Source organism: Nerophis ophidion, linkage group LG05 (genome assembly GCF_033978795.1).
Source record: "Nerophis ophidion isolate RoL-2023_Sa linkage group LG05, RoL_Noph_v1.0, whole genome shotgun sequence".
NCBI classification, from domain to species: Eukaryota; Metazoa; Chordata; class Actinopteri; order Syngnathiformes; family Syngnathidae; genus Nerophis; species Nerophis ophidion.
Genome location: NC_084615.1, coordinates 10,896,054 through 10,916,504, shown reverse-complemented (window position 1 = coordinate 10,916,504; position 20,451 = coordinate 10,896,054). Strand labels below are relative to the sequence as shown.

General features: G+C 42.7%; 2 protein-coding genes across 6 annotated transcripts in view; both read right to left on the bottom strand.

Moving 5' to 3' along the window:
• Positions 1-20,451, bottom strand: part of drp2 (dystrophin related protein 2) — a 302,156-nt gene that overhangs the window by 147,318 nt on the left and 134,387 nt on the right. The gene's annotated exons all lie outside the window — the stretch shown is intronic.
• LOC133552329 (cytochrome c oxidase subunit 5B, mitochondrial-like) lies at positions 1,050-1,484 on the bottom strand. Its single transcript, XM_061899553.1, has one exon. It carries the CDS (start codon positions 1,444-1,446, stop codon positions 1,066-1,068), a length of 381 nt encoding a protein of 126 aa, XP_061755537.1. The 5' UTR covers positions 1,447-1,484; the 3' UTR covers positions 1,050-1,065.

The window sequence follows — 20,451 nt, the reverse complement described above, 5'->3', positions numbered from 1 at the left end:
AGCCACTCGATATTCCAGCTTTCATGCTGAATGTTTTTTGTTTACTCTTCTGTGTGCTTTCGTGCCAAGTATAGTTTTTGTATTTTCTATTCCTAGCTTTCATGATCGTGGATCGTGAGATCAACAGGCGGATCGGTGCGGCGTCTTCAGTAATGCGGACGTTGTACCGATCCGTTGTGGTGAAGAAGGAGCTGAGCCGGAAGGCAAAGCTCTCAATTTACCGGTCGATCTACGTTCCCATCCTCACCTATGGTCATGAGCTTTGGGTCATGACCGAAAGGATAAGATCACGGGTACAAGCGGCCGAAATGAGTTTCCTCCGCCGTGTGGCGGGGCTCTCCCTTAGAGATAGGGTGAGAAGCTCTGTCATCCGAGAGTAACTCAAAGTAAAGCCGCTGCTCCTCCACATCGAGAGGAGCCAGATGAGGTGGTTCGGGCATCTGGTCAGGATGCCACCCGAACGCCTCCCTAGGGAGGTGTTTAGGGCACGTCCAACCGATAGGAAGCCACGGGGAAGACCCAGGACACGTTGGGAAGACTATGTCTCCCGGCTGGCCTGGGAACGCCTCGGGATCCCCCGGGAAGAGCTAGACGAAGTGGCTGGGGAGAGGGAAGTCTGGGTTTCCCTGCTTAGGCTGTTGCCCCCGCGACCCGACCTCGGATAAGCGGAAGATGATGGATGGATGGATAGCTTTCATGCTAGCGCCCTTGGTTTATTTTTGTCTGTTAGCTCCAGTGTTTTTGTTCATAGTCTCTTTTTGTTAAGTGTAAAATGATAAATGGGTTGTACTTGTATAGCGCTTTTCTACCTTCAAGGTACTCAAAGCGCTTTGACACTACTTCCACATTTACCCATTCACACACACATTCACACACTGATGGAGGGAGCTGCCATGCAAGGCGCTAACCAGCACCCATCAGGAGCAAGGGTGAAGTGTCTTGCTCAGGACACAACGGACGTGACGAGGTTGGTACTAGGTGGGATTTGAACCAGGGACCCTCGGGTTGCGCACGGCCACTCTTCCACCGCGCCAGCGCCACGCCGTCCCTTATCTTATCTTGGGTCTAGTGGGGGAGTTCGTGTGGGACCAGTTTGTAGTGGGCACCGCAGGACGGACAGCGCTGGGCCTCGCCCTCGTGGAGCCAGAACCACACCACCGCCGTGTTGTCTTCCTCGCACACACATCCCACGATCCTCTTGTTGGTGATGGAGGGAACCAAGTGAGGATCCACTTTGGAGCCGGCGTAGTCCTTGGGCCTCATCATGCTGTAAGGGTCAGAGCCCTCCTTCGTGGCCTTCATGATGACCTTCTCCAGGCCGGTGGCTTGTTCTTCATCAGTAGGAATTCCTCCAGCTGCCATGTTGCGGCACATTGACGGGACAGCAGCGGCCCGGCGGCTCAGCGCGGCCCTGAAGCCTGAGCGGAGGAGTAACCTTGCAGCCATCTTTGTTTCTTTTTCTTCTTCTGCCGACGCATCCACGAAGGGACCAATTTGGCATCACTATGCCAACCAGTCGTAACAGATTCATCGCTTTAGTCATCATTTTTGCCCTTAAAGACACTTTTCTATGACTTAAGCTCCAAGCTTCTTGTTTGTTGGAGATTGTCATTACTGCCACACGTGGTGGAAAAGTGCATTACATCTGAGTAGGGACCACAGCTGAGGAACACATTTTATCGCGGCCCAACAAACGGTCAAGAAGCACAGGCATACCTAGTATATTGAAATACACTTCAACCAACCTACCAAAATCCTTGTAAATGTTGCAAGAGTGAGATGAAAGAGAGCAAATGAAAGAGTCACACTCTGCTTAGTTCTTCCAATCTCAGCCAACAGTTTGTTGTGGTCCTGATGCTCACTCATCATCTTGCCGCCACACAGCAGAGCTTTGATATCGCTACGTAATAAAAGATCCCGGACCTTTTCATTTCCGGGCTGAGTGGCCTTGCAGAGGATGTGGTGAAGATAAGACTTCAGCAGGCCAGCAGGATCACATCTCATCACTGCAGTGTCAGCCTCCTCTTGGCGTTCACACTGCCAACCTTTGCACGCAGTTTTCTTACAGCCTCGCATGCCAATTAGTGCCGCCCGTCTTCACCGTTTGCAAGCGGCGAAAAGAGCCTTGTGAAAAGATAATCCAACTCCCCAATCGCTGGGCCAGATTACAGGGAAGAGCTTAGTGTTCACTTCCATGATTCATTCAGGGTTGGACTCTTCTGGCAAAAAGATCCATGCAAGGTCGCCTCGGGGGCCAAAAGAGGCTTTGAGCTCCGCCCACTCCCCGTCCGCACTCAACCGCTGACACGCTGCAGCAAAGGTCAGGAGGTGTCTGACAGGAAAGCACATGAAGAGTGAGGGCGGAGCTACAACAGGACAACATGATGGTTTGAATGGCTAAAAGATTGTAGTCAGCTGGAGGCGTGTCTTAATGAAATTAAACAATGGATGTCCACTAACTTTTTGCAACTCAATGCCAAAAAAACGGAAATGCTGATTATCGGTCCTGATAGACACCGAACTCTATTTAATAATACAACTCTAACATTTGACAACCAAACAATTAAACAAGGCGACACGGTAAAGAATCTGGGTATTATATTTGACCCAACTCTCTACTTTGAGGCACACATTAAAAGCGTTACTAAAACGGCCTTCTTTCATCTCCGTAATATCGCTAAAATTCGCTCCATTTTGTCCACTAAAGACGCTGAGATCATTATCCATGCGTTTGTTACGTCTCGCCTCGACTACTGTAACGTATTATTTTCGGGTCTCCCCATGTCTAGCATTAAAAGATTACAGTTGGTACAAAATGCGGCTGCTAGACTTTTGACAAGAACAAGAAAGTTTGATCACATTACGCCTGTACTGGCTCACCTGCACTGGCTTCCTGTGCACTTAAGATGTGACTTTAAGGTTTTACTACTTACGTATAAAATACTACACGGTCTAGCTCCAGCCTATCTTGCCGATTGTATTGTACCATATGTCCCGGCAAGAAATCTGCGTTCAAAGGACTCTGGCTTATTAGTGATTCCCAAAGCCCAAAAAAAGTCTGCGGGCTATAGAGCGTTTTCCGTTCGGGCTCCAGTACTCTGGAATGCCCTCACGGTAACAGTTCGAGATGCCACCTCAGTAGAAGCATTTAAGTCTCACCTTAAAACTCATTTGTATACTCTAGCCGTTAAATAGACTCCCTTTTTAGACCAGTTGATCTGCCGTTTCTTTTCTTTTTCTTCTATGTCCCACTCTCCCTTATGGAGGGGGTCCGGTCCGATCCGGTGGCCATGTACTGCTTGCCTGTGTATCGGCTGGGGACATCTCTGCGCTGCTGATCCGCCTCCGCTTGGGATGGTTTCCTGCTGGTTCCGCTGTGAACAGGACTCTCGCTGCTGTGTTGGATCCGCTTTGGACTGGACTCTCGCGACTGTGTTGGATCCAATATGGATTTAACCTTCACAGTATCATGTTAGACCCGCTCGACATCCATTGCTTTCCTCCTCTCCAAGGTTCTCATAGTCATCATTGTCACCGACGTCCCACTGGGTGTGAGTTTTCCTTGCCCTTATGTGGGCCTACCGAGGATGTCGTAGTGGTTTGTGCAGCCCTTTGAGACACTAGTGATTTAGGGCTATATAAGTAAACATTGATTGATTGATTGATTGATCCTCGGTTTGTGTTGATGTTGTTTGCCAGCAGGCGGCGGACATTCATACAACCTTCATGTGATGTCCTTTAAAAGTCACCTTGAAACATACTTGCCAAACCTCCCCAATTTTCCAGGAGACTCCTGAATTTTAGTTCCTCTCCTGAAAATCTCCCAGGACAACCATTCTCCCCGATTTCCCCCGAATTCTAGGCCTCCAAAGAAATGCACCTGGGGATAGGCCCCTCCCACCTCCAAAGACATGCACCTGGGGATAGGCCCCTCCCACCTCCAAAGAGATGCACCGCAGCCTACAGAGCCTCTGTCGGTTGAGTAGGTGATGAGGGGTGTGCCGCACCCCTGAACCCATCCCACCAGTGCATGTGATATGGGAGTGTATAAGACCTCCAGTCCCTAGCGATGTGTGTGCTGCAGCGTGAGGGACATGCAGTATGTAATCGGGTGGAAACTAATGATGCGATAAAAATTGGGGGAAATGGTGGGTCCCTCCCATACCCCCACGACGAGAAAATTGAAAATTGATGAGCATGTTGTGATCCGGCTTCCGGATCACATATCTCTAGCATGTTTATGTCCTTTTTGTATTGTCCTATGTTTTGATCATGTTTTTGGACTCTACCGATCCCGTTTGTTAGCGCACTTCCTTGTTTTGTATTGTCACCATGGCAACCTAATTACGCCTCCTGCGCCGACTCACTACGCACACCTGTTTTGAATTATTTGTGTTGTATTTAAGCCCACCAGTTACCTTAGTTCAGCCTGGCTGTTTCGTTTGCTCACGCAACAAGTTACGATTGTTATTCCTCATTGCTTCACTTTGCTAAGTTTCAGCTTAGCTTTCCGCGCTGCTTATGGATTTTTGAACTCTACCCTTGCTACAAGTAGCATTTAGCTTTCCGTGCGGTGGCACGCCTTTTCTTTTCCTTTGTCAAGTGTTTTGTTGTGTTTTATTATTAAATCTGGTTCCTACCTCCACTCCTGCTTGCTGCCGTCTTTGGCATCTTGGGGCCGACACCTCCGCGCATCACAATGCGCCCACCAAATCGTAACAGAGCAGGGGACAAGAAAGGAGGACTGGAGCCCCATAGAAGTTTACTTGCTATACGTTATAGGAAATTGCGGTACCTGGTTTGTTGTTTTTCTTTTTAAAGAAAAATGTGCATGTTTTACATTTTTTAGTAATGTTTTGGTCAAGTTAAGGTAAAAGTACTGATTAGGTACTACAACCCCTAGATACAATGGAATGACCTGACTTGGACGATGTTCATTCAGTCGTTCAATTTTGTAGAACAGACATGACATAAAGCTACACTCACTTCAAATGGCAACTTTCTGGCTTAAGAAAAACTAAAACAAATCAAGAAAATAAAATACGCTAGTCGGCGACAGCTTCATTTTTAGATCAAGCAAATGTAAAAAAAACGTACGTTGTCGGCATTAGTGATGAGTACCCCTGGTGCCCAAAACCTTTGATGCTTGCTCATCTGACGTCTTTCAACCGTAAGAGTTTTGTGCGATTTTAAAGACTGGCGTTGCCTGTTCTCACTTGTGTCACCACGGTGATGAAACACTCTCAGACGTTGGGGTGACGGCGCCCTCGCACACAACACGAACACAACTATCTCTTTGAAAGACCACAGCTTCCTCAGACATTCATTTATCATTCATGATGCAACGCTTGTGCAACTCTACAAATGTCTAAAGGCTCTGCAGAGTCACACTCGCCGCCACCCACTTCCAGGCCAAAATATGACTTATGGCTGCTGATGTACTGTACAAGTGTGTCATGTGTCTGGATGACAACACCCTCCTTTCACACACTCTTCTGCTCCACAGCCGCTGCACACAAAAAGCGATATCATCCCGTAAATCAGGGGTCAGCAACCTTTTTGAAAGCAAGAGCTACCTCTTGGGTACTGATTAATGCGAAGGGCTACCAGTTTGATACACACTTAAATAAATTGCCAGAAATGGCCAATTTACTCAATTTACCTTTAATAAATAAATCTATATATATTTTTTTTAAAATCAGTATTTTTGTCTGTCATTCCGTCGTACATTTTTTTTCCTTTTACGGAAGGTTTTCTGTAGAGAATAAATGATGAAAAAAACACTTTATTTGTGAATTATATTTATATAGCGCTTTTCTCAGGTGACTCAAAGCGCTTTACATAGTGACACCCAATATCTAAGTTACATTTAAACCAGTGTGGGTGGCACTGGGAGCAGGTGGGTAAAATGTCTTGCCCAAGGACACAACGGCCGTAACTAGGATGGCATAAGCGGGAATCGAACCTGCAATCCTCAAGTTGCTGGCACGGCCACTCTACCAACCGAGCTATGCCGCACCACTAATTTAACACTTAATTGAACAGTTTAAAAGAGGAGAAAACACATAAAAAATGTAAATTAAATTTTGAAATGTAGTTTATCTTCAATTTTGACTCTTTAAAATTCAAAATTCAACCGAAAATTTTTTGAAAACTAGCTCATTCGAATCTTTTTTTTTTAAATTTACAAAATAATTTATGCAACATCATTAGTAATTTTTCCTGATTAAGATTAATTTAGAATTTTGCTGACATGTTTTAAATAGGTTCAAATCCAATCTGCACTTTGTTAGAATTTATAACAAATTGGACCAAGCTAGGGCTTCACGGTGGAAGAGGGGTTAGTGCGTCTGCCTCACAATACGAAGGTCCTGCAGTCCTGGGTTCAAATCCAGGCTCGGGATCTTTCTGTGTGGAGTTTGCATGTTCTCCCCGTGAATGCGTGGGTTCCCTCCGGGTACTCCGGCTTCCTCCCACTTCCAAAGACATGCACCTGGGGATAGGTTGTTTGGCAACACTAAAATTGGCCCTAGTGTGTGAATGTGAGTGTGAATGTTGTCTGTCTATCTGTGTTGGCCCTGCGATGAGGTGGCGACTTGTCCAGGGTGTACCCCGCCTTCCGCCCGATTGTACCTGAGATAGGCGCCAGCCCCCCCCCCCGCGACCCCCGAAAGGGAATAAGCGGTAGAAAATGGATGGATGGATGGACCAAGCTATATTTCTAACAAAGACAAATCATTATTTCTTCTAGATTTTCCAGAACAAAAATATCAAGACATTCAAAAGACTTTGAAATAAGATTTAAATTTCATTCTACAGATTTTCTAGATTTGCCAGAATATTTTTTTTTTTAATTTTAATCATAATAAGTTTGAAGAAATATTTCACAAATATTCTTCGTCGAAAAAACAGAAGCTAAAATGAAGAATTAAATTATAATTAATTTATTATTCTTTACAATAAAAAAATAAATACTTGAATATTGATTTAAATTATCAGGAAAGAAGAGGAAGGAATTCAAAAAGGTAAAAAGATATGTGTTTAAAAATCCTAAAATCATTTCTAAGGTTATATTTGTTCTCTAAAATTGTCTTTCTTAAAGTTATAAGAAGCAAAGTAAAAAAAAATAAATGGATTTTTTTAATCAAGTGAAGGCCAAGTCTTTAAAATATTTTCTTGGATTTTCAAATTCTATTTGAGTTTTGTCTCTCTTAGAATTAAAAATGTGGAGCAAAGCAAGACCAGCTTGCTACTAAATAAACAAAATAAAAATAAAAAATAGAGGCAGCTCACTGGTAAGTGCTGCTATTTGAGCTATTTTTAGAACAGGCCAGCGGGCGACTCATCTGGTCCTTACGGGCGACCTGGCGTTGGTGACCCCTGCCGTAAAACAAACACCACACCTATTCTTCTGAACGATACAGTACACCACATGGTGGCGCTCTTATTATACACCAATTTTTGAAACCCATGTTTCCATTTGACTTCAATAATACTCACACAGCTGACGCTACAAAACACCTGCCATCACTTTCAGGTGTTTAATTGAATGACCGCAGAGTTTGGTGCACACCTGCAGGAGACTATCATTTGAAAAAGATCAAGCAAAAGCATAAGTTATCTGTAAGTATTTGACCATTGTTTAATGATTATAAAACATCGACGTAGCAGTTTAGCCACCTGGGGGATGTGAAAGTGGACCAGCCTGTGGGTCCATGGCCACGTGTGTTGAGTCGCAGGTCAGAGATGCATGGATTATAATCTAAAATGTACTTGGGGACGGCGTGGCGCAGTGGAAGAGTGGCCGTGCGCAACCCGAGGGTCCCTGGTTCAATCCCCACCTAGTACCGACCTCGTCACATCCATTGTGTCTTGAGCAAGACACTTCACCCTTGCTCCTGATGGGTGCTGGTTAGTCTCCTTGGACGTATCATCGCTCATCCATGCAGACTGGACACTGGCCGAGAGTGGAGTCGGCTGTCCTGGTTGCTTTGTTGGGTCTGCTCCTGTCTCTGACCATCCTCCCTCCACCCCAGCGGACGATGGCGTGGAACACCGCAGAGGCCACCACAGTGGATATGTTTCTTTTACTTTTTATTCATAGCTGTATGTAGAAGTGTCTGCTTGTATCTGCTGCTTTAATGTCTTTAATATCCTCTGTGTTCTTTGATGTTTCCCTCTTACACAGATGTAAGAGGGATGTGTACTATGGCTATGAGTTGTTGTTTTTTTTTTTTCCCCTTGGCCTCAGTCTGCACCCCCTCTCCGGGACCCAGGCTAAGACCAATTTTTTTATTTTATTTTAATCTTCTATTTTTTCCTCCCCCCCTTGTTTACCTGTATCTCATCTTTTTTTGTAAGGGGCGCTGGAAGCCGGCAGACCCGTCAGCGATCCAGTTCTGTCTCCCTGTAATGTTTGTCTGATCTTGAATGGGATTGTGCTGAAAATTGTAATTTTCCTGAAGGAACTCTCCTGACAGAATAAATAAAGTACTATCTAATCTAATCTAAACCTTGCATGGCAGCTCCCTCCATCAGTGTGTGAAGGTGTGTGTGAATGGGTGAATGTGGAAGTAGTGTCAAAGTGCTTTGAGTACCTTGAAGGTAGAAAAGCGCTATGCAAGTACAACCCGTTTATTTATTTACTTTTAGCAAGTTTGAGAGCAAGCAGAAGCAGCTTCAGTGTGTCAACAATAGCAGTGTAAACTAGCATTAGCTCACTGCTATCAGTGCACCAATAAAATATTCTGTCTGTATAGGCATTGATAATAATATCAAACAATCAATCAATGTTTATTTATACAGCCCCAAATCACAAATGTCTCAAAGGACTGCACAAATCATTACGACTACAACATCCTCGGAAGAACCCACAAAAGGGCAAGGAAAACTCACACCCAGTGGGCAGGGAGAATTCACACCCAGTGGGACGCCAGTGACAATGCTGACTATGAGAAACCTTGGAGAGGACCTCAGATGTGGGCAACCCCCCCCCCCTCTAGGGGACAGAAAGCAATGGATGTCGAGCGGGTCTAACATGATACTGTGAAAGTTCAATCCATAGTGGCTCCAACACAGCCGCGAGAGTTCAGTTCAAGCGGATCCAAGACAGCAGCGAGAGTCCCCTCCACAGGAAACCATCTCAAGCGGAGGCGGATCAGCAGCGTAGAGATGTCCCCAACCAATACACAGGCGAGCGGTCCATCCTAGGTCCCGACGAGCGGTCCATCCTGGGTCTCGACTCTGGACAGCCAGTACTTCATCCATGGTCATTGGACCGGACCCCCTCCACAAGGGTGGGGGGGACATAGGAGAAAGAAGAGAAGCGGCAGATCAACTGGTCTAAAAAGGAGGTCTATTTAAAGGCTAGAGTATACAGATGAGTTTTAAGGTGAGACTTAAATGCTTCTACTGAGGTACCATCTCGAACTGTTACCGGGAGGGCATTCCAGAGTACTGGAGCCCGAACGGAAAACGCTCTATAGCCCGCAGACTTTTTTTGGGCTCTAGGAATCACTAATAAGCCGGAGTCCTTTGAACGCAGATTTCTTGCCGGGACATATGGTACAATACAATCGGCAAGATAGGCTGGAGCTAGACCGTGTAGTATTTTATACGTAATATCAACATCATATCATATTTGGTTCATTTTCAGGTCACCACATGTAAATGGAGTATTGTTTCTGGATGTTTTAGAGAGTATAATGAGAGGACCCTCCATCTGTTGACTCAATTTTTAGATATTTATTTACCATTTAGAATGCATAACAACACATGTGTTCTTGTCTTACATAAGGGTTGGGAATGATAAACAGCACATCTTTTTATTTCCAGTGTGACTGCTCTAATAATGTGCTCAGAGTGCATCAGCGTTACGACAGTGATGTAGAATCTATGGAAATTACAGAAAGTATTCGGAGCGAAATATTCACAATGGCTGACTGAATGTGTGGCATTTTGTGATGTTTAAACTGTTTGACATAATTTGTCAATTGTAAGTACAATTGGATATGGTTTAATGGATACAAAGAAACACAGTCAAGCATATAAAGTCAACATGTTTTTCCAACTGCTACTTTAAGGAAATTCAGAGTGTGAGAGCACCACGGGGCTAGTGACAGTGTGGGTGTGTTTTGGCACGGTGGATAATTGTTTTGACTTTGTCAAAATGGAAAGTTGATCCACCACACACTTGCTATGTTTGTTTATTCAAAAGTAGTGTACAGCGCTCTATGTTGTGTTCAAAGTGTACAAACTTGTACTAATATGGACTTTTGCATTAATGGTGTTTAAATTGTTTCTTCTGGAGAAATGGTCTTCTTTATTGGAACTTCTTTTATTTTCAAACTCTGTTCAAGAAACAGTTAAGTTTAAAAATGGAGGTTCCTCTGCACTAATAGTTTCACATGTCTCCCGTCCTTCATGTTGTGTATGAAGGCTAAATGACTTCAAAAGTCCTAATAAGGCACACCTGGACATTCATCATGGATTCTAAAGGTAGTCTTGTTATAAAAAGAATACGTGCAAAACAAAGTTGCACTCCATAATTCCTGCAGCTCCTCCTTGCAGAGTTCACTACAATTTTCCAAAAGTGTGAATTACCTTCGCAAACAAACCAAAGACAGGACTATTTAGTGTAGAATGATGGACTAGAAGACATGTTAATGGTCAAAGATGAACAGCGAGGGTGTGGAGGATTTATGAAGGATAATTACAACAACTTAGTGTTTCCTCCTCAAAGGTCTTCAAACGTACAGTTTGCAGTTAAACAGGATCGGCTTTTTTTGCAATACAAGTCCATACAAGAAATAATAATAATACACTATTTCCTAATTACCAGAGATAAATGACTACACTTAAGGAATATTTCAGCCTTTTTTTTCCTTGCTGAAGGCAACATAGCAGCTGCTTGCTTCTTCACCTTCACTTAGGCTGAAAGACCTCGCCCACCGTGTCAGATTCTGGACATGATGAAGCGCGTTAGTCGAGTATTTTGACTTGAAGTGTTCCATGATTAATTCAGAATGAGACAAGCCTCCGACAATGACGTGCCTACACTATGTTTGGATGAATGCAAAGGACTACCTGGTCGTAGTCCTCGCACCTGCAAACAGGTGACCAGTAAAGCTCTTACAGAAAGTGCTTTCCAACATGTTTGTTTACTTCACGGGAATCCATCCATCCATCCATCCATCATCTTCCGCTTATCCGAGGTCGGGTCGCGGGGGCAGCAGCCTAAGCAGGGAAACCCAGACTTCCCTCTCCCCGGCCACTTCGTCTAGCTCTTCCCGGGGGATCCCGAGGCGTTCCCAGGCCAGCCGGGAGACATAGTCTTCCCAACGTGTCCTGGGTCTTCCCCGTGGCCTCCTACCGGTTGGACGTGCCCTAAACACCTCCCTAGGGAGGCGTTCGGGTGGCATCCTGACCAGATGCCCAAACCACCTCATCTGGCTCCTCTCTGTGTGAAAGAGCAGCGGCTTTACTTTGAGTTCCTCCCGGATGGCAGAGCTTCTCACCCTATCTCTAAGGGAGAGCCCCAAACTAATTTCGGCCGCTTGTACCCGTGATCTTATCCTTTCGGTCATGACCCAAAGCTCATGACCATAGGTGAGGACGGGAACGTAGATCGACCGGTAAATTGAGAGCTTTGCCTTCCGGCTCAGCTCCTTCTTCACCACAACGGATCGGTACAACGTCCGCATTACTGAAGACGCCGCCTGTCAATCTCACAATCCACTCTTCCCTCACTCGTGAACAAGACTCCTAGGTACTTGAACTCCTCCACTTGGGGCAGGGTCTCCTCCCCAACCCGGAGATGGCATTCCACCCTTTTCCGGGCGAGAACCATGGACTCGGACTTGGAGGTGCTGATTCTCATTCCGGTTGCTTCACACTCGGCTGCGAACCGATCCAGCGAGAGCTGAAGATGCCGGCCAGATGAAGCCATCAGGACTACATCATCTGCAAAAAGCAGAGACCTAATCCTGCGGTTACCAAACCGGAACCCCTCCACGCCTTGACTGCGCCTAAAAATTCTGTCCATAAAAGTTATGAACAGAATCGGTGACAAAGGACAGCCTTGGCGGAGTCCAACCCTCACTGGAAATGTGTTCGACTTACTGCCAGCAATGCGGACCAAGCTCTGACACTGATCATACAGGGAGCGGACTGCCACAATAAGACAGTCCGATACCCCATACTCTCTGAGCACTCCCCACAGGACTTCCCGAGGGACACGGTCCAATGCCTTCTCCAAGTCCACAAAGCACGGGAAGTACTAACATATTTCTCATGACTTAAATGGAATTTGTGGCACCCCGAGTGAGATTTGTGAAAAATGTTCTGAAAGATATGGAGGCAAATTAATAATAACGTATTTTCTTTTGTTGACCCCTACAAAGTGTTTGTACTGTAAGTATTGTACTCATTACACACCGGCTGTTCGATTTTTACATACATCTTAGTTTTGATTGCCACATTTGGAGGTGTTAAAATCGCCATGTAAATATGCTCTAATGCTAATCTTTAGGCAACACTTCCTGTTTGGACACTGCCTATTAGTGATTGTGTCACTTGATTGTAAAAGATGTCAAAGGTGTATTTGGTAAGTTCATAGACGTGTTAAAGGTGTATTTGGAAAGTTAATAGATGTGTCAGAGGTGTATTTGGTAAGTTTATAGACGTGTCAAAGATGTATTTGGTAAGTTTATAGACGTGTCAAAGATGTATTTGGTAAGTTTATAGACGTGTTAAAGATGTATTTGGTAAGTTTACAAACGTGTCAAAGATGTATTTGGTAAGTTTAGGGATGTGTCAAGATGTATTTGGTAAGTTTATAGACGTGTCAAAGATGTATTTGGTAAGTTTATAGACGTGTTAAAGATGTATTTGGTAAGTTTACAAACGTGTCAAAGATGTATTTGGTAAGTTTATAAACGTGTCAAAGATGTATTTGGTAAGTTTATAGACGTGTCAAAGATGTATTTGGTAAGTTTATAAAAGTGTCAAAGATGTATTTGTGTGAAAGGTGTATACAGGAAGTGGAGATCTTTCATTGTGCTGACTGGCCGGTTTCATGCGTGACTTGCAAGTGTAAAAAAGTGCATCAACATGTTTGGATGATATCATCAACAAGTTTGGTGACGTCATCAACACGTTTGATGACATCATCAACACCTTTGATGATGTCATCAAAGGTGTTGATGATGTCATCAAACGTGTTAATGATGTCATCAAACGTGTTGTCATCAAACATGTAGATGAAGTCATCAAACGTGTTGATGACGTCATAAACACGTTTGATGACTTCATCAACATGTTTGATGACGTCATCAAACATGACATCTCCGATTCAGCAGCAGCCACCAAACAAAGAAACAAACAAACATGTTATGATGTGGCCAAAGGACACAGGACATGATTATGTTGTTAAGGCTAACCAGCCCATCATGATGTCGCCCATCAGGCCTGCAACAGATGTCTGGCCTGAAGCACCACACCTTTTACTGCAGACACCTTCCTGGCATTTGCAGGAAATCGGTTTGCTCCTTTTTTTTTTTCACCACTCAGCATTTTGCAGAGGATGACTGAAGGGAATAGAATCTAAAGTGTGACACTTCCACTATGCCCTATGTCACTATGTCCACTACACATTCTAAATAGAATCTAAAGTGTGACACTTCCACTATGTCCTATGTCACTATGTCCACGACACATTCTAAAGGCAAAATAAACAGATTAGAACATTACAGAGAAAAACAAAAAAATTGGCCTAAATCCTCCCAAAAATGGAGCTGAAAAAGCAAAATGTCTGACGACCTGACTCTGATTTTGTTTGTTTGTCTGTCATGATGAACTTCTTGCTGGAATAATAATAATCATCATATTAGTCAAGAACAACATTTGTCTGCCTGTCATGATAACATGTACACACACTTCATGCTGGAATATAATATTATTAGTCCAGAATAAAAACATGAAATGTTGGACAAAGCTGCAGTGAGATGTGGACTTTTTGTCCTGATAGTTGGACCAAAATAGTTTAATTATCTTTAAACGTGACTTCAATGTATGTTTAAATACATATTATATATATATATATATATATATATATATATATATATATATAGACATAACATTAGAAATTGCCCATAGGTCCCCTTGAATGTATAAGGTGTGTGTGTGTGTGTGTGTGTGTGTGTGTGTGTGTGTCGTACAGAAGGATGTATTTGCATCATGTGACAAGTTTACAAGCCTCAAAAGCTCCATGAGAAAAAGCAGCGTGCCAAAACATGAAACGTCACAAGCAACAAGGAGGGGAGGAATGATGTCATGTGACCTTCCAGACATGTTGCGTGGTGTACGTGACGACCACGACACCATGTTGCACCAACACAGGCACATTCACTTTAGGCGACAACATTAGAATAAAAGAAAAGATTCCAAAATGACTTGCGCAAGGTCATCTTTCCACCTTTTTACGAGGGTGACTCACTCTTGCCAACATTCTGACAAGCATCTTTTATGAGCCTCGCATGCATCGAGCCTGAGCGACATAACCGAGGACAGCGGCCATGATATTGCATAAATGTAATCAGCGAGGCTTTTAGAGGATGTTCCACTTGTTTTCTAATCAATGGAGTGGCCAATTTCTACTTTAGACAGTAGACATTCTTTGTTTAGACATGGCCTTTTTTTCCACTCATTGCTAAAAATGTGTCCTGGGGCCGTTATATATGTATGTATGTACGCACACACACACACGCACACACACACACACACACACACACACACACACACACATAGAAACATTTGCTCTGCATTGAAACACATCAACAGTGTACAAAACGGGTTATTTTCTGGCGCATTTACAAATCCATAAACCCGCATCAGCAATTAAAACAACTTGTGTGGTACTGTAAAATTTTAAATTGCAAAAAACATTAAATGTGAAAAAAATAAAGAAATGAAATATTTGAACTCACAATTTGCAGCAGCCTCTGGAGGGCGTAAAAGCAAGTAGTACCGCTTGTAGTCGCTTGATTGGCGTGGAAGTGGCGGCCATTCTACCATTTCATGGTCTTACAGGATGTAGTTTCTCTTGAAATATCCTTCTTGAAAATGGCCTTGCACATATATATCTCACACCTAATCAATGTTTGATTAGGTAGTGATTTCTCTGCAGCGTCGCAACACTTCCAGCTAAATTGCAACTTGTGATTGGATGCTCACTTTGGAGTGACAAGTGAGTATCCAATCACAGCCTCGTTAACATCAGGCTACCTAGATAGGCTACTTTCAACAACTGATGATCTGATTGGCTATCACAATGATCTATCAACTGTATGTGACCATTCACTTACAGTGCACACACATTGTTGATTGTGAAGGCAGATTTGGTGTAGCATGGCAACACAAGTTAGCTGAATTCTGATTGGATGCAAACTCTAAACTAAAAATAACAGCACTGGAAGGAGCATCATATGACACGAAGGAATATGAATACATTTACATATTTAGTTCAAGTAAATTATGAATGATCTTTAATTATGTAACACGTGTCAGGTCGGGTTGGGGTTGGTTCTCCCAGAATGCAGGACAGACAGCTCCGGACGACAGCGTAAGGTAGGAGATGAGTATTTAATCATAAATCAAACACGTACCGTAAAGACCGAAACGAACAAAGGAAAAACGTGCCGATAGCACAGGAAGCTAAGGTGACAGCTTAGCACAGAATCAAGATCAGGAACCCTGAACAGGAATAAACCAAGGTGATAGTTGCATACCGCGAACACAATGAAGCCACACCCACTGTGGCGAGCAACGTGACTAAAAAGCTCCCTGATTAGTACTCAACTGCAGGTTAACGTGCAGAGCACTAATCAGAGGCAGGTGAAAGCAATAAGTACCCATGGAAACAAAAACAAACACCAAAGTTCACAAAACAGGGAACTAAGGGAGTCCATAAAACCTGTGTCCATAAAACCTGTGCCCATGAAACATGTGTCCATGAAACATGTGTCCGTAAAACATGTGTCCATGAAACATGTGTCCATGAAACATGTGTCCATAAAACCTGTGTCCATGAAACATGTGTCCATAAAACCTGTGTCCATGAAACATGTGTCCATAAAACCTGTGTCCATGAAACATGTGTCCATAAAACCTGTGTCCATGAAACATGTGTCCGTAAAACATGTGTCCATAAAACCTGTGTCCATGAAACATGTGTCCATGAAACATGTGTCCATAAAACCTGTGTTCATTAAAAATGTGTCCATAAAACCTGTGTCCATGAAACATGTGTCCGTAAAACATGTGTCCATAAAACCTGTGTCCATGAAACATGTGTCCATGAAACATGTGTCCATAAAACCTGTGTCCATGAAACATGTGTCCATAAAACCTGTGTCCATGAAACATGTGTCCGTAAAACATGTGTCCATAAAACCTGTGTCCATGAAACATGTGTCCATGAAACATGTGTCCATAAAACCTGTGTCCATGAAACATGTGTCCATGAAACCTGTGTCCATGAAACATGTGTCCGTAAAACATGTGTCCATAAAACCTGTGTCCATGAAACATGTGTCCATGAAAAATGTGTCCATAAAACATGTGTCCATGAAACATGTGTCCATAAAACCTGTGTCCATGAAACATGTGTCCGTAAAACATGTGTCCATGAAACATGTGTCCGTAAAACATGTGTCCATAAAACCTGTGTCCATGAAACATGTGTCCATAAAACATGTGTCCATGAAATCTGTGTCCATAAAACCTGTGTCCATGAAACATGTGTCCATGAAACCTGTCCATGAAACATGTGTCCATAAAACATGTGTCCATGAAACATGTGTCCATAAAACACGTGTCCATGAAACATGTGTCCATAAAACATGTGTCCCCTGCGGTGCGCCTGCTGGGTGTCACACGTGTCACTTTCTCAACACATAAGCCCCGCCTCCCAATGTCTCTATGGACACCGATATTAAATGTTTCTATGGACACCAATAATAAATGTCCCTAAGGACACTAATAATAAATGTCTCTATGGACACCGATATTAAATGTTTCTATGGGCACCAATAATAAATCTATCTATGGTCACCAATAATAAATGTCCCTAAGGACACTAATAATAAATGTCTCTATGGACACCAATAAAAAATGTCTCTATGGACACCGATAATAAATGTTTCTATGGACACCAATAATAAATGTCCCTAAGGACACTAATAATAAATGTCTCTATGGACACCGATATTAAATGTTTCTATGGACACCAATAATAAATCTATGGTCACCAATAATAAATGTCCCTAAGGACACTAATAATAAATGTCTCTATGGACACCGATATTAAATGTTTCTATGGACACCAATAATAAATCTATCTATGGTCACCAATAATAAATGTCCCTAAGGACACTAATAATAAATGTCTCTATGGACACCGATATTAAATGTTTCTATGGACACCAATAATAAATCTATGGTCACCAATAATAAATGTCCCTAAGGACACTAATAATAAATGTCTCTATGGACACCAATAAAAAATGTCTCTATGGACACCAATAAAAAATGTCTCTATGGACACCGATAATAAATGTTTCTATGGACACCAATAATAAATCTATCTATGGTCACCAATAATAAATGTCCCTAAGGACACTAATAATAAATGTCTCTATGGACACCGATATTAAATGTTTCTATGGACACCAATAATAAATCTATCTATGGTCACCAATAATAAATGTCCCTAAGGACACTAATAATAAATGTCTCTATGGACACCGATATTAAATGTTTCTATGGACACCAATAATAAATCTATCTATGGTCACCAATAATAAATGTCCCTAAGGACACTAATAATAAATGTCTCTATGGACACCGATATTAAATGTTTCTGTGGACACCGATAATAAATGTCCCTAAGGACACTAATAATAAATGTCTCTATGGACACCGATATTAAATGTTTCTATGGACACCAATAATAAATGTATCTATGGACACCAATAATAAATGTCTCTAAGGACACTAATAATAAATGTCTCTATGGACACCAATAATAAATGTATCTATGGACAACAATAATTAATGGTATGTTGTGACAAGCATACTTGCCAAACTTCAGACCTCCGATTTCGGGAGGTGGGGAGTGGGGGCATGGTTAAGAATCAAATATTTTATATATATATATATATATATATATATATATATATATATATATGTACCAAACTAAAAAAAATACTTGAATTTCAGTATTCATTTATTTACACATATACACACACATAACACTCATCTACTCATTGTTGAGTTAAGGGTTGAAATGTCTATCTTTGTTCTATTCTCTATCACTATTTTTCTAACCACAGCTAGACTCTCTGGCAGAGAAGAAGTCTAGGAAAACTCCTAGCCATTATGGATAACACCTCCCACCCACTACACTCAGAGAGAATGAGCACGTTCAGTGGAAGGCTCAGACTCCCAAAATGTAACACGGAACGACACAGGAGGTCCTTCATACCGGGAGCCATCAGACTGTATAATGCGTATGTTCCTTGACTGCACTTAAATGTAGAATATATTTATATGATTAATATATTATATAGATATGATATTATTTATTATTATCATTGTTTATTGTGAGCGAACTGTGGTGCTGAATTAAAGTACATTCTATTCTACATTCCATTCTATTCTTTGTACAGTAGATGGCAGTATTGTCCTGTTTAAGAGTGTCACAAGTTCACAACTTTGGAGTTTACGGCAGACAAACTGCTTTACTGTCGACGAAAATGTGACTGCTGTTGTGTGTTGTTACCGCGCTGGGAGGACTTTAATGAAACTGCCTAACAATAAACCCACATAAGAAACCAAGAACTCGCCCTCGATCATTCTACAGTTATAACGTCATAGGGCAGACACGCTGTTTATATTGTGGGAAAGCAGGCGTGAAAACAGACTATCGACACATCACTCAGGTCCGCTTGGAGCTGGAGGGGGCGTGGCCTCCAGCTACCGGGAGAGGCGCTGTATTTCGGGAGTCTCCCGTAAAATCCGGGAGGGTTGGTAATTATTTTGACAAGTGTGCTCCGGGCTCTGGTTGCCATGGTTACTTGCCTGCCAGTGTGTACGTGGCACCAAAGATGTCACTTCATACCGACCACCGTTACTACAAGTTAGGACACAGTCCCTCACTTCTCATTTCAACATTAGCTTGGTGTGTCTGTGAATAGACTGATAGGTGCTGATGATGATGTTTGTGTTGTGTGTGAGTGGACCGACAGGTTGTGTGTTGGTAAACGTAAAGAGAAAAGTGTACTGTGTGTGTGTGTATGAATGGACGGATAGATGTTTACATTAGGCATATATTTACATGTGTGTCTGTGAAAGGATTGACAGGTGCTGCTGATGATGTTTGTGTTGTGTGTGAGTAGACCGGCAGGTTGTGTGTTGGTAAACGTAAAGAGAAAAGTGTACTGTGTGTGTGAGTATGAATGGAACGACAGATGTTTACATTAGGCGTATATTTACATGTGTGTATGTGAAAGGACTGACAGTGTGTGTACGTACACGTGTAAGGAAAAATTTAATATTTTGGAAGATCTCATTTTAAATAGTCTCTCTAGCGCCACCTTTAAAATTAGACAAAATAAGCCCCTCCTACCAGTTTACTGTGTCGACAAGAAAATGTCAGGAAATGTCCGTCATGATGGGACGCACATAAAAGTCTCAAGAACCTATACCTAAAAACCAACAGGAAGTCAGCCATTTTGGTTTGGGGGGTGGGGGCGGGGGATTAAACAGACCCCCTCCTAGGGACTGTGGCCAAATGACTATTAGCATGACAGATACTACACATAGACGTGATGATAATAATAACAATGGATCCCTTAACTTGCAGGAGAAGTCCCCTTCTTTTGCAGGTGCCTCAGGTATGGAGACAAATGTTATCATTTGGGTCAGAGTTCAACGCTGCCGGCAGCTTTAATTTCTCTTTATTGCACAGACAAAGTGTAAATTACAACTGGCAGAGCGCTGGAAAATAAATGATTGAAGAGCTCAACATGTGGCGGACAGAAGGACAACTCTGGATTAGGATTGTACGGTATAGCGCTACTAGGATAGTATCCTGATGCTAATCAATCAAAAGGGTAGTACTGTATTTCCTTGAATTGCTGCCAGGTATATAGTATGCGCCTGCCTAGAATTACTGCCGGGTCAAACTCGTTTTGCAAAATAATTCGCGCATGCTTAGCATTACCGCCGGCTCAGGATTAGCGCCAGGTCAAACTCATTACGCCAAATAATTAGCATATGCCTAGAATTTCCGCAGGATCAAACTCGTCACGTCACGAGCGACACTTCACCTGTCATCATTTTCAAAATGGAGGAGGCTGATTTCAATCATTTGAAATCGCATAAAGGGAAGAA